Consider the following 12943-nt stretch of genomic DNA (forward strand, 5'->3'; position numbering starts at 1 on the left):
CTGTTGGGAGACAGAGGACATTCATATAGCCTGGAAGAATTGTTCAATAGATTACTTACCAGTTTTGCTGCATAAGGAGAAATCTACTTCTACGATAAACTGTCAATTATTACCTGATCAAACATTTTATCATTAACGGCAAGGCAGCCTGATACGATGTGCCTCCTGACTTTAAGTACAAGGAAGCACATGATATCACCTATGTGGCAACTCGTCAAAAATGCTTCTCCTCAATCTCATCAAGCCTCTATCTGTGTGCTATTCAACGTGGTGGCCACGATCCACATGTAGCTACTGAACTTGAAATGTGTATGTGACTAAGGAATTGAATTTTAATTGTTATTGGTTTACAAAGACATATATGGCTAGTGCTACCACACCGAACACTGCAGATATGGATCACTTCAGAAAATTTTACCAGATAACACTGCTCTAAGTAAGTTGCTGGAAATACAGAAGAAAAGGAAATAAATTAAAAGACACCTGAAAGAAATGATCAAACAAAACTAGAATGTGCGACAGTCTATTAGACAACGTCACTAGACTGTTAAAAAGTCACCATTACGGTCAGCAGGGTGTGGAAAGGCTTAGTGTATGATTTTATTTATGGTATAAATATATCTCTATCATAGCATAGAGCCTGAAAAGGCATACCACCAACTGCAATGTGTGAGAAAACAAACAGGTGTAATAGATATTTCATGATAACTGGGGACATTTGAATATGGAGTAAATATTCGATGACATTATGGAGTTATTATGAATCTCAGGTGCAACAATGGTATGTAGTAATGTAAGGGACTGGCCTTAAAGAGATTCATGCTGAAGAAAGAACAGAATTTTGAGGTAATGTGCCATGACAGCTACAATTTACTTTCAAATGGCATAGTCAAAAAAGGGTGTGGATATAAACACAGAGAGGTAAGGCAAATATGCAACAAGTCAACAGATATTATATCTAGAAGAAGGGATACATTGTTTGTTTCACTATTTTAAAATTATACTTCAGTTCAGTTCAATTCAGTCGCTCAGTCGTGTCCGACTCTTTGTGACCCCATGAATCGCAGCACGCCAGGCCTCCCTGTCCATCATCAACTCCTGGAGTTCACTGAGACTCATGTCCATCGAGTCAGTGATGCCATCCAGCCATCTCATCCTCTGTCGTCCCCTTCTCCTCCTGCCCCCAATCCCTCCCAGCATCAGGGTCTTTTCTAATGAGTCAACTCTTCACATGAGGTGGCCAAAGTATTGGAGTTTCAGCTTTAGCATCAGTCCTTCCAATGAACACCCAGGACTGGTCTCCTTTAGGATGGACTGGTTGGATCTCCTTGCAGTCCAAGGGACTCTCAAGCGTCTTCTCCAACACCACAGTTCAAAAGGATCAATTTACATGTATGTAAAATTTCATAGTTAAACAGTTGGAGAAAAAAAAATCAGCCACAGAACTACAGTAACATACTGTCATTTTTGTACTTACAGGTTTTTCTTTCTGCTAGGAACACGCATTACTTTTAAAATTAGAAAAGTGGGAAGCTGAAGTGGTCACCAAGCTCAATTACTAAATCAAGTAAACTGGCTACACTAATAGCACCACAGAATGCAAGAGGGTGCACTTAAAAGCCCCATACCAAGAGTCCGCTTCAGATTATACTGTTTCTATTCTTAAGATTAAAATGTCTACAAATCATTCTAATGGAAATTCCTAGTCAGAAGCATCTGTGTATTTAACACAGTCACTAACAAAAAAATGTAATATTGAATCAATTTTCATAAAGTCAAGAGTATCTATTAAATAGCTTTACAAATGCAAAACTGACAGTCACTAAAAATTCTCAACCGTTTTAAGGCTGACTCCAGAAATCATGATGGAAGTAACCTAGGAGTAGCCATTTACTATTTCTTAGCTGCCTGGGAGTAGAGAGGCGCCCTCCTCTGAAAGGAGAGAGAGCCCTTCCTTGCTCTGGGGCCAGAGCTGAATTCAACTCCTGATCATGTGAGCACAGAGCAAAAACGGAGCAGAGGGATTATCACAGCTGCCTCAGCCAAGCCCTCCACTGGAGGCGGTGTCTATGCCAAGGTCTCCTTTCATCCCTGAACTGTAACTGAGAGGAAAGGCCCTTTCTAAGTTCTCAGCTGCCAGAAACAGGAGATTCAATACGGATTTACTTGAGGGCCTTTGCCAGAGATCTTCGGGATTCAATCTGCCCTCTAACATAAAACGGCCTCACCCCAGCTTCCATCTAAGACATGGTATGTTTTCTCTGTTCGTTTTCTACATTCTAAATGATTTTTTCTAAGGAAAAGCTCTTAACTTCTTTCGCTATACTCTTGTGTGTATGATTTTTTAGGAGGGCAGAATAAATATGTTCCCAAACACAAACACGTATGCACATGTCAGGTGAACAAAGGCTTCCCTGAAATGTTTTATCACTGAACCACATTTTCCACTAAATTCTTGGAGAAGAATAAATTATAAGAATAAGATAATTATATACAATGCATTAATAGACATGATTCTTACATTTTGTAATGCTTTGACAAAGAAGCTAAAAATAACTACCTTCTTACAAAGTAAAAACAAAGACAGAGTAGTACTTATAAAAACATATATTTTCTTGGGGAAAGTGACATCCATCATATTGTTGTACTTCATGGTTTCCTCCTGAAGCTTCTGAGTATAACTGGCAAATGATATATATGTCTACTTTCTTCCCAACTTTTTATTTTGAAAAATTTCAAACATATAGAAAGATCTTTTGCTATTTTTTTTATCTATTTATTTGTTTTTGTCCACATGGCTTGTGGGATCCTAGCTCCCAGACCAGGGATTGAACCTCGGCCCTCTGCAGTGGAATTGTGGTATCTGAACCACTGGACTGCCAGGGAATTCCCTTAAATCAGTTTTGAAGATAAATCTATAGGTGCACATAGCCACACACTGGAGGAGGGCATGGCAATCCACTCCAGTATTCTTGCCTGGAGAATCCCATGGACAGAGGAGCCTGGTCGGCTACAGTCTATAGGGTCACAAAGAGACACGACTGAGGTGACTTAGCGCACATAGCACATAGCCATACAAGTACATTATTATTGGGAAGTTCTCCCGGAGAAGAGACAGGCTACCCACTCCGGTATTCTTGGGCTTCCCTGGTAGCTCAGATGGTAAAGAATCTGCTTGCAATGTGGGAGACCTGGGTTTGATCCCTGGGTTGGGAAGATCTCCTGGAAGAGGGCATGCCAACCCATTCCAGTGTTCTTGCCTGGAGAATCCCATGGAGAGGGGAGCCTGGCAGGCTACAGTCCATGGGGTTGCAAAGAGTCAGACACGACTGAGCGACTAAACATAGCACACAGAACATTATTATTAGTAACTCATATTCATGTGATTTGAAGTTCCTTAAAAATTAAGTAATAGAAATTCAGAAAATGCTATCTAAATAAAGCCTGGTTTTCAACAAATAAACAGGGTTGGTTTGTGATCGCTCTTGAGATTTACAGTAACTTACATCTGGATATAGTTTCTCGTGTTGACACTTCTATTAAACAACCCAATAGGTCCAAGGTTAAAAACCTTTATTTGCCTTCATTCATCATGTTGTTGTTCCTATTGTTTAGTCACTCAGTTGTGTCCAACTCTTTGTGACCCCATGGACTATAGCCTGCCAGGCTCCTCTGTCCATGGGATTTTCCAGGTAAGATTAGTGGAGTGGGTTGCCATCATGTAGGAGACTAAAAAATAAAACTATCTTCTTCCAAAAGTTTGGAGGCTTACCAGTTTACAGTTCAAAATAAAGTAAAAATCTGTAACACACATCATACACCTAATTAAGAACATGTCTTTTGGTTGTTTTCCATTATGAGCCTTTTAGTACTACTACTGTGGTTTTAATCTACTATGCATATACTATTTGATTACAACATTTTAAAAACAATTTTTAAAAATTAGTTGTCTACATTGAAAGATCAGGACATCTCACTATCCAGTTTTCATGCTTCTCTTAAAATAGCAGTCACACTGGGTCTTAATCGCCACATGAGAACTACTGGCTGGGCCTGACAGAAGCTGCCTCTGGCCTAGGGTAGGCTCTCCCCACTGTATGAGAGCCACACCCACCGTCAACCACCTGTCTGCTTCCCTATGGGCTTATGAGCTAGAGATCCCTTTACCCTGTTTTATTTACCATGCTGAAATGACTGAAAGTATTCTTAATATGTTATGATACATATTTTATGGTTAAAGTCCTGACATTTTTTTAAAGATTAAAGTTATTTCCCTAATAGATTCTATGATACCATATGCCCACTTTCCCTTCACAACTGTTTAGGCTGGGGCCAGAAAGTAGAGATGAAAACACAGCACAGTCATACAGAGCCTTCACTTTTCTCTCCACTCCACAGAGTCAAACACTGTGAGCTAATAAAAGTTGAAAAAACAGTGTTTCAAATTATTCCCCAGTAGTCACAGGCTTTTCAAATGTTCTACTTGTATATAACAAAAGACACGAAACACTGCTTCTCTATCAAACAGTTCTGAGATACCATAGGGAGCCTTCTGGTTGCTATGTTACATATGTAAGATCATACAACCTTTTTTTTTTGGAAGGACAGGGAACACATAGTACAGGAATTAGGATAAAAAGACACAGATTCTTAAAATAAAGTTCACTGTTTCACTTTCCATGTTTTTATCTGAAAATAAAACGAGATCAAGAAGGATTATGATAAATTCTTGATGGGTTTGACTTAAGTAAGGCTGAGATAATCAAGAAACAGCTTTGCAACCATGATCCTTGGTACCATATTAAGACATCTAGATGTTCAAATGGAGAAGGCAATGGCACCCCACTCCAGCACATTTGCCTGGAAAATCCCATGGATGGAGGAGCCTGGTAGGCTTCAGTCCATGGGGTCACAAAGAATCAGACATGACTGAGTGACTTCACTTTGACTTTTCACTTTCATGCATTGGGGAAGGAAATGGCAACCCACTCCAGTGTTCTTGCCTGGAGAATCCCAGGGACAGAGGAGCCTGGTGGGCTGCCATCTATGGGGTTGCACAGAGTTGGACATGACTGAAGTGACTTAGCAACAGATGTTCAAAAAACTATCTTGAATGAAGGTGAATAAAATCAAATATGCTGTGAAACGTTTATATAAGACAGCGTATCAAAAATTTGAGGGAATTCTATCCTGGCGATCCAGGGGTTAAAACCGTACATTCAGTGTAGGAGGTATGGGTTCGATCCCTGGCTGGGGAACTAACATATCACAAGCTGCACGGGCAGCACAGACAAAAACAAAAACCTGAAGAAGGGCAGCAAGGTACAAGAAAGTTTAAAGTGACATCACTGACACTAAGAACTCTCCATGATGGTGCGTTTATGTGGCAGCACAACAGATGGCCAGAGCCTGAAGGCGCAGAGGAGAAGTGAGGTGTAGGGACACAGCCGATGAGGTCAGGAACAGGTTTTGTTTTTTTTTTAAGCTAGGTCTGTGCCAAAGGTTAATTATCAGGCTACCTACAGAAACTTTATAGATTATATGCTAGAAATGGAGATGGATGTGGGCCTTGCCCAGACATGAGGCAGCAGACAGAAGGAACTGGCATTTGACCTAACTCTCCGTTATCGCCGGCTACATTTCTCTAAAGGCAGAAGGTACCCATCTTTGTCACCCTTGAAGAGAATACAGCTGCAGCTATGCACATAATTTTTCCGTTTCTGTTTTCAGATGTTCTATATCTTTGTGGTAACACTCTTGGTTTGGCTGAGGTGACAATGGGTGAAAGAGATGGAAATTTAACAGCTGCACAGAAGACAGAACAGTTTCAGATCCAGCTTCTCTTTCTTCCCTGTCAGCCAGCAGTTTTACCTTTCCCATTGAATTAACAAGAAAGAATAGCTCTGAAAACCACACAAAGAACTGCTTTTCCTTTTTATTCCAGAGAGAGCATCACATGGCTGGCTCATACAAGCCTCTGCTAGAGATGCACTGTGACCAAGGCCCGTGGCCAGCCCTGGGAGAAAGCCTCGTCCTTCCAACCCTTTGAGGGATCACTCTAGCAGGACTTTAAAAACAACTGAAAAATGAAGGCAAGTTTCCACAAGGGAAGAGTTCAGTTCTTTAAATGTGGTGACTGGTAATGATTCAAGTGCTACAGATTGATCTGTTTCTGAGATTCAGGCAATATGCTAAAAATTTTAAGCTGGGTTGAACCAAGTTTCAGAGCAGGTTGAGTTTAGACTGACTTAATAACCTCATTACATTCACGTTTATTCAGAAAGTATTCCTAGGAACAAGTATATGTTTAATGCAGAAAACTTGATAATCTAAGAGCTAACCCAGTGATAACCACTGTGAACACCTGGTGGACATTCTTTCCAGGCATTATGAGTATGGGTGCTAAGACTAGATGTTTTGGATTCAAATTTCACATTGAGCACATCTAGCTGGGCACAGTTAGTTTGCACAAATTACTCAATCTCACTTTTTTCTCACCTATAAAATGTAGATGATAACAGTTACTACCTCATCAGGTATGGTGAAAAAACAAGGCAACAAATGCTTAAACAGAGCTTGGCACCTGCAATGGTATTGTTCTTTCTATACAAGTAGACACATATTTATGCTTCACTAAGTGGTTTTCTATCATAAACACTGATTCATACCCTACTTTAATCTCTAGGGAATTTGCTGCAAATATTTCCCTGTGTTAATAAATGTATTATTACACACACAGAACCGCTGGTCCAGTTGCTGCAGGCAGTACTTAAGCACAGACTGCAATGCTTTTAAAGCACATGACCTTGCCATTCTGAGCTCAGTTAAGAGGAATAAGAAATCAAACATCTTCAAATGGCTAGAATGGATGTGATGTGGCAACTATGCCTGGAGATTGTAACCAATCAAGTCCTCTTCTCAGGAAAGCTGAGTGTGAGACACACAAAGTGAGTCAACAGATAGGTTAGTGACACACAAGGCAGGAAGAGCACCAAACAAAAAGTGATAAGCAGAAGGCAAGGCTGAGAAGAGCTCAGAAAGGCGGTGCCTCCACAGCGGAAGAGAGGCATGGTGACCAGGCCCGAGAGCTGCCCTGCGTCCCCACCGTCCATCCAGTCACTGTGAGAAGGCCTGCCTGGGCATCAGGGCCTGAGTTCCCAGCTCTGCACAGTCTGATGGGGCAGCGGCTGTGATACTGTCATATTCTTGTCTCTCAATTAACTGAGGGACCTGTAGATACATGTCTACTCCTGGCAATCCAAAAGGGCCTACCTCAACCACATTGATGTGGCTGCTCTAGTGGTCACCCCAAAACCTGTAGCACTTCCTTTCTTGAGCACTAGTTATATGTTAAGCACTGGGGATTAAACAGTGACTGAAAAGGAACAGAATCTGGCTACACAGAATGTAAGTCTAGCACAGAAGACAACTAGACAAGTGATATGAATAAAACATGATAAAGATGATGCTGGATACAGTCTTCCCGGTGGTCCAGTGGTTAAGACTCTGTCTTCCAATGCAGGGGCACAGGTTCGATCCCTAGTCAAGGAACTAAGATCCCACATGCTGCATGGTGAGGCAAAAAAAAAAAAAAAAAGATGCTAGGAATACACTGCAATGGAAACACACAGGGAGAACAAGACAGAATCACAAAGACTGCATGGAGGAAGACCTTCAGGGTGAAGCACAAAATTAGGCTGGTGTGCCAGATACTCCAGATGGCTCACTCAACACCCACCACCACCCAGGTGGACTGCATGATGACCATGCATCTTTGTTTAATTATAGTCCTTCTGTTTTTTGTCCACATCGAGTGGCATGTGGAATCCTAGTTTCCTGACCAGGGATCAAAGCCATGTCCCCTTCAGTGTCTTAACCACTGAACCACCTGGGAAGTCCAGTGAAGTGACAGTCCTGACTGAGTTATAGTAACTGGACCAGCTTTTCCTTTCAGGACACTCTGAATCCTGGCCTCATTTAACAGGAAAGGTGAAGGAGGCCAGACATATTTTATGATTTTGTAATGTTTAAAATGATTTGGCTTGTATAATTGAATACCTTATTTCTGAATGGGAATTTTAAGTTGAAAATCTTAGTAAATTTATGTACACTATGGCAGTGGTCCCAACCTTTTTGGCATCAGGGACTGTTTTAATGGAAGACAATTTTCCATGAACCAGGAGTAGGGGAATTGGCGGGGTGGGGGGCAGGTTGGAATTAAGAACATTGTTAACAATGTTAAGAACATTACATTTATTATACATTTTATTTCTATCATTATTACATCAGCTCCACCTCAGATTATCAGACATTACATACATGCCAGAGGTTGGGGACCTCTGCACTGTGGCACTATTTAAGATTCATCTTAGCTATAAGTTTAATGACATTACTGATAAGGAGCCTCATAACACTTTCATTTTTTAAAAGTCAGACAACTGAAGTTCTTCAAAAATCAATCTGGTTAATTAAATTTACTATAAATGCAATCTGAAACATCTGAAAGTCTTCAATGAATTGGCCTAGGTATTATCCAAAGGCCCCTTAAAAATGACTAGTAAAATCTCCTATGCTTATAATACAGCCATCAGATGTATAAGCATTAGGAAAGAACTAAGTTTTTGAATGTCTGCTTTTATAAAGTCATGACATTTTGAAAACTAAATAAATCCCTGAATAGTGATTTCTGCTTACAAAACTACCCTTCAAGAACAATCAAAAACATCTACCTACATCCTCACTGATTTCAAGTTTTATTCTCTGTTAGCAGACATAGAATTGGAAAAGTCAGGCCCCCCCATTTTATTTTGATGTAAGCCAGTGAAATGTTTGCCTCTGTAATGATGCATTTCTCTTATATTGTTTGTACAAATATCTGATTTATTTGGTACTTTATTTTATTTATGGACTTCCCTGGTGGCTCAGATGGTAAAGAATCTGCCTGCAATGCAGGATACCGGGTTCAACCCCTAGATCAGAAAGGTCCCCTGGAAAAGGGAATAGCTACCCACTCCAGAGTTCTTGCCTGGAGAACTGCATGGACAGAGGAGCCTGGTGGGCTACAGTCCATGGTGTTGCAAAGAATCGGACACAACTGAGCGACTAACACACTTATTCTTTATCCTCTCAATAATGCTGGAGTAAAGAACAGGGTATGGTATGACTCTTTTCCCTGGAGGGGGAAAATTTGCTCAAGGTCTAGCAGGAGTCTTCAGGGCTGAGAATGGCAGGCAGGGTTTAATTTTGAGCTTGGGATTCCCTTCAAGACAGGAGGTGGGTAAGTGATGAACATATGAAAAGCGCAGTCTAATTACCTGTGCTGTACTGCTTACCTTCTGCTGTCCCAAGTCCCCTCTACTGCCCACTCTACCCCTCCTCCACCTGCTGAAGGCTGGTACGCAATTTCCAGGAAACAAAAGGGTCCCTGTATTTCCTCTCCAACTCCCTCACTGCATTTCCTTCTGCAGTCATCTAGTTTTCGACATCTTAGTTGCACTTGTATAACCGAGGGACATTTCAACCGTGGTACTCAAAACAACCAGAGTAGCAACTGATACTTTTCTGAGAAAGATGCCAAATCCAAATGTGCTCTACAGAGGTAAAGCTGTCAACTTGTCTCCCCACAACTTCTAAAACCAAGTTGCAAGGTTTGCCCAAGGTCTCGGAATTTTTTCCTTCCTCTCTATTCTAGAACCATCAGTCTACTTCAGGTCTTCCAACAACCTGTCAATCTAAAGAGCTGCAATAACTCTGTCAAACATCACTTTTGCCTTGGGTGCCTTGGAACCCACAGGAGTCAACTGGATTGAAATCTAAACTATGTAGCTTAGGTCCACCAGCTGACCCTACCACACTTATTTGAATAATTGAACCTTTGAGATCCTCCAGAAAGAACTCTGGTGATTTCCATCTGGGTATTTCTTCAGGATTTTTATGTTCCATTTGTCATAGAAGCTTGTATTAATTAAGTTCTATTCACCCAGCTGTGTACTAGGCACAAGAAGGGAGGATTTAAAATAGGAAACATAATCTTAGTCCTCAGAGGTTACAATATAATTATAGATACTCAAATATATGATAAAATAATAGTGTCATGAGCCAACATAACTCTGCAGGACTTCAGAGCAAGGAAAGAATTCCTTGGGTATTCTAAAGTGAAATTAGTCTAAGAAGACTTTGGCAAGGGCTAGACCCAAAAGAAATGCAGAACGCAGACCTTTTCTAAGCTCTATTTTATACGTTCTTAGAATCAGTCTTAAGTCCCTTCTGGAACAAGGAAATGAACCTATAAAAAGCACTATGTGGCCAAAGCAAGTACATGGGGCTGGTAAAAATTACATTACTGAGTCAGGACTCTTAGACAAGATAACATAAGCAGAGCAGAGTGTGGTGCTGCCACAAGAGGCTGTGGAGAAACACTAGTTCCTTCCTCCTGGTTTAGAATTGCAATTGCAATTTCACCAGTTTCACCAACAAAACTATAAGCCCTTGAAGTAAGAGCACCAAGATCTGACTTCTGACTGTTAACTGTAGAGTATCCAGTAAGATACACTGGGCATGGCCCAAGAACTCAAAACATATATGGTATCACGTTACCAAATAAAAAAGATACTATTGTCTCTCAAGTTGCACCTTTAACAGCTTCTGGCAAACTGAACTTCTGCTTTAGCCACTGCTCTACTGCCAGGACCCAGGAAGCAAAGGAGAACTAACACTACCTTAGCCTCAAGCAAAGGTTAACGAGAATAAGTTGCTTGTATAAATACTGCCTCCTTCTCTTATTTCTTAGGGCTGATGAACTATCTGATTCTCAATCTTCTGCCACAGGTAACAGAGGTAGAGCAGGCAGAGATCCAAGGGCAATCAGAGAGAACTGCCTGGTATAATTGCACACAGTCACTATTATGATCGCCCCTTGCAGAGAGAGCCTGGTAAATACCACCATGTCACAACCTCATCACCTCTCTGATCAAGGAGGCATGAGGTGAGTGCTGAGCGCCTTTTCTCTGCGCCCCTGAGTCTGTTCACACAGGGAGTGGTGATAAAGTAAAGAACTACAGGACCGTGATGGACGCATGGTGCAGCCACATCATTCTCAGCGCGTACCTCCTCACAGACTTCACGGACTGCGGCGGTGCCCGGCTCCTCCTCGGGCTCCATGCCCCCTCCAGGGACGATCCACCGGTCTGGATGACGACTGCTGCTCACAAGTAGCACCTGAAAGTCAGAGGTCACGCGGGCCGTTAAAACTCAAAAAGCCACACTGATATAAATTCAGAGTTTCAATGCCACACAAATAGAAGTACCTAGGACCCATTCTTTGTTGATACCTCTCCAAATCACTTTAAGGTAGCTTCCACTTCTGTTTGGAAAAGCAGACAATCTGTCCAGTGACAGCAGAAGGGCATCTGACCCAGTGGCCATTAGGTGTATCCCGCAGATTCTCAGTCACTTGCCCTGTCGACCCTTTCCTTTGTTTCTTTCTCTTTAGCCCTTTGAACATGCAACTGACAAAAACACTCAAAACAAACAAAACAAAACCAAGACTGTCACTGATGCACTGATGAGCTTGTGAGCACTGTGAAGAGCTGGCCCTGGCCCACAGTCCCAACTTTCCCTCCAAGGTTCTCACTCCTGTGTCTCCCAGGTCCCGCTCCATCTGACGGCCACAGGCTGACACTACATACGACCCAAAGCTCTAAGCGAGCGCTGAGAACCCAATGCTCTCACCAACATGAGGACTAGGGAGATTTCTTGTTGTCATGCTTTCACCTGAGGTAAAACTGGAATTCTTTTACTAGGAAACTTTTTATCAAGAAATGACACTTAATGGCCATTACTAAAAAGTACAAACAAGGCTTCCTTGCTGGCTCAGTGGTAAAGAGACCTGGGTCTGATCCCCGATCCAGGAAGATCCCACATGCCAAGGAGCAACTAAGCCCATGTGGCCACAACTACTGAAGCCCTGTGCTCTAGAGCATGTGCCCCGCACCAAGAGAAGTCACTGCAACGAGATGTCCACACACCACAACTCGAGAGGAGCCCCCACGCTCTGCAACTAGAGAAGAGACTAAATGCAGCAACAAAGACCTAGTGCAACCGAAAAAATTTTAATAATAAATAACTAAATGCTGAAGAGGATGTGGAGAAAAGGGAACTCTCCTATACGACTGGTGGGTATGTAGATTAGGACAGCCACTAGAGAAAACAGTATCTGCTGCTGCTGCTAAGTCACTTCAGTCGTGTCCAACTCTGTGCGACCCCATAGATGGCAGCCCACCAGGCTCCCCCGTCCCTGGGATTCTCCAGGCAAGAGCACTGGAGTGGGTTGCCATCCTTCTCCAATGCATGGAAGTGAAAAGTGAAAGTGAAGTCGTTCAGTCGAGTCCAACTCCCAGCAACCCCATGGAGTGCAACCCACCAGGGTCCTCCGTCCATGGGATTTTTCAGGCAAGAGCACTGGAGTGCGTTGCCACTGCTTTCTCCAAGGGAAAACAGCTCCTTATCCAGCAATTCCACTCTTGGCATATACTCAAGACAAAACTATACCTCGAAAAGACGCATGCACCCTTATGTTCACATTACCACTATTTACATTAGCCAAGACACGGAAGCAACCTAAATGCCCATCAACAGAGGAATGGACAAAGAAGACGCAGGGCGTGTGTGCATGTGTGTACACATATACACACAGACAGTGCGGTATTATTCAGTCCTAAAAGAAGAATGAAATAATGTCATTTGTGTGACATGGATGGACCCAAAGATTATCATACTACGTGAAGTAAGTCAGAAAAAGGAAGACAAATACCATATGATATACTTGTATGTGGAATTTAAAATATGACAAAAATGAATCTATCAGAAACAGACTCACAGACGTAGCAAAAAGACGTGTGGTTGTGGGAGGGTGGGGGGTCACTGGTGTTGGAGGGAAGGATCA

General features: G+C 42.1%; 1 protein-coding gene and 1 long non-coding RNA gene across 3 annotated transcripts in view; one reads left to right on the plus strand and one right to left on the minus strand.

Annotated features, from left to right (window-relative positions):
- The window catches only part of NUDT3 (nudix hydrolase 3), a 123569-nt gene that overhangs the window by 42691 nt on the left and 67935 nt on the right, over positions 1-12943 (minus strand). For both annotated transcript variants that reach the window (XM_086371210.1, XM_086371209.1), the window contains exon 2: positions 11107-11217. In XM_086371210.1, coding sequence (XP_086227336.1) covers positions 11107-11217 — 111 coding nt within the window. The remainder of the gene's footprint in view (positions 1-11106; positions 11218-12943) is intronic.
- On the plus strand, positions 1480-7624 carry LOC147346614 (uncharacterized). The gene is made up of 2 exons (XR_015153021.1): positions 1480-2250; positions 5945-7624. It is a non-coding gene; the product is annotated as an uncharacterized LOC147346614 (long non-coding RNA).

This window comes from Bos grunniens, chromosome 23 (assembly GCF_055505025.1).
Source record: "Bos grunniens cultivar Pamir isolate PY7600 chromosome 23, Bosgru_T2T1.0, whole genome shotgun sequence".
NCBI classification, from domain to species: domain Eukaryota; kingdom Metazoa; phylum Chordata; class Mammalia; order Artiodactyla; family Bovidae; genus Bos; species Bos grunniens.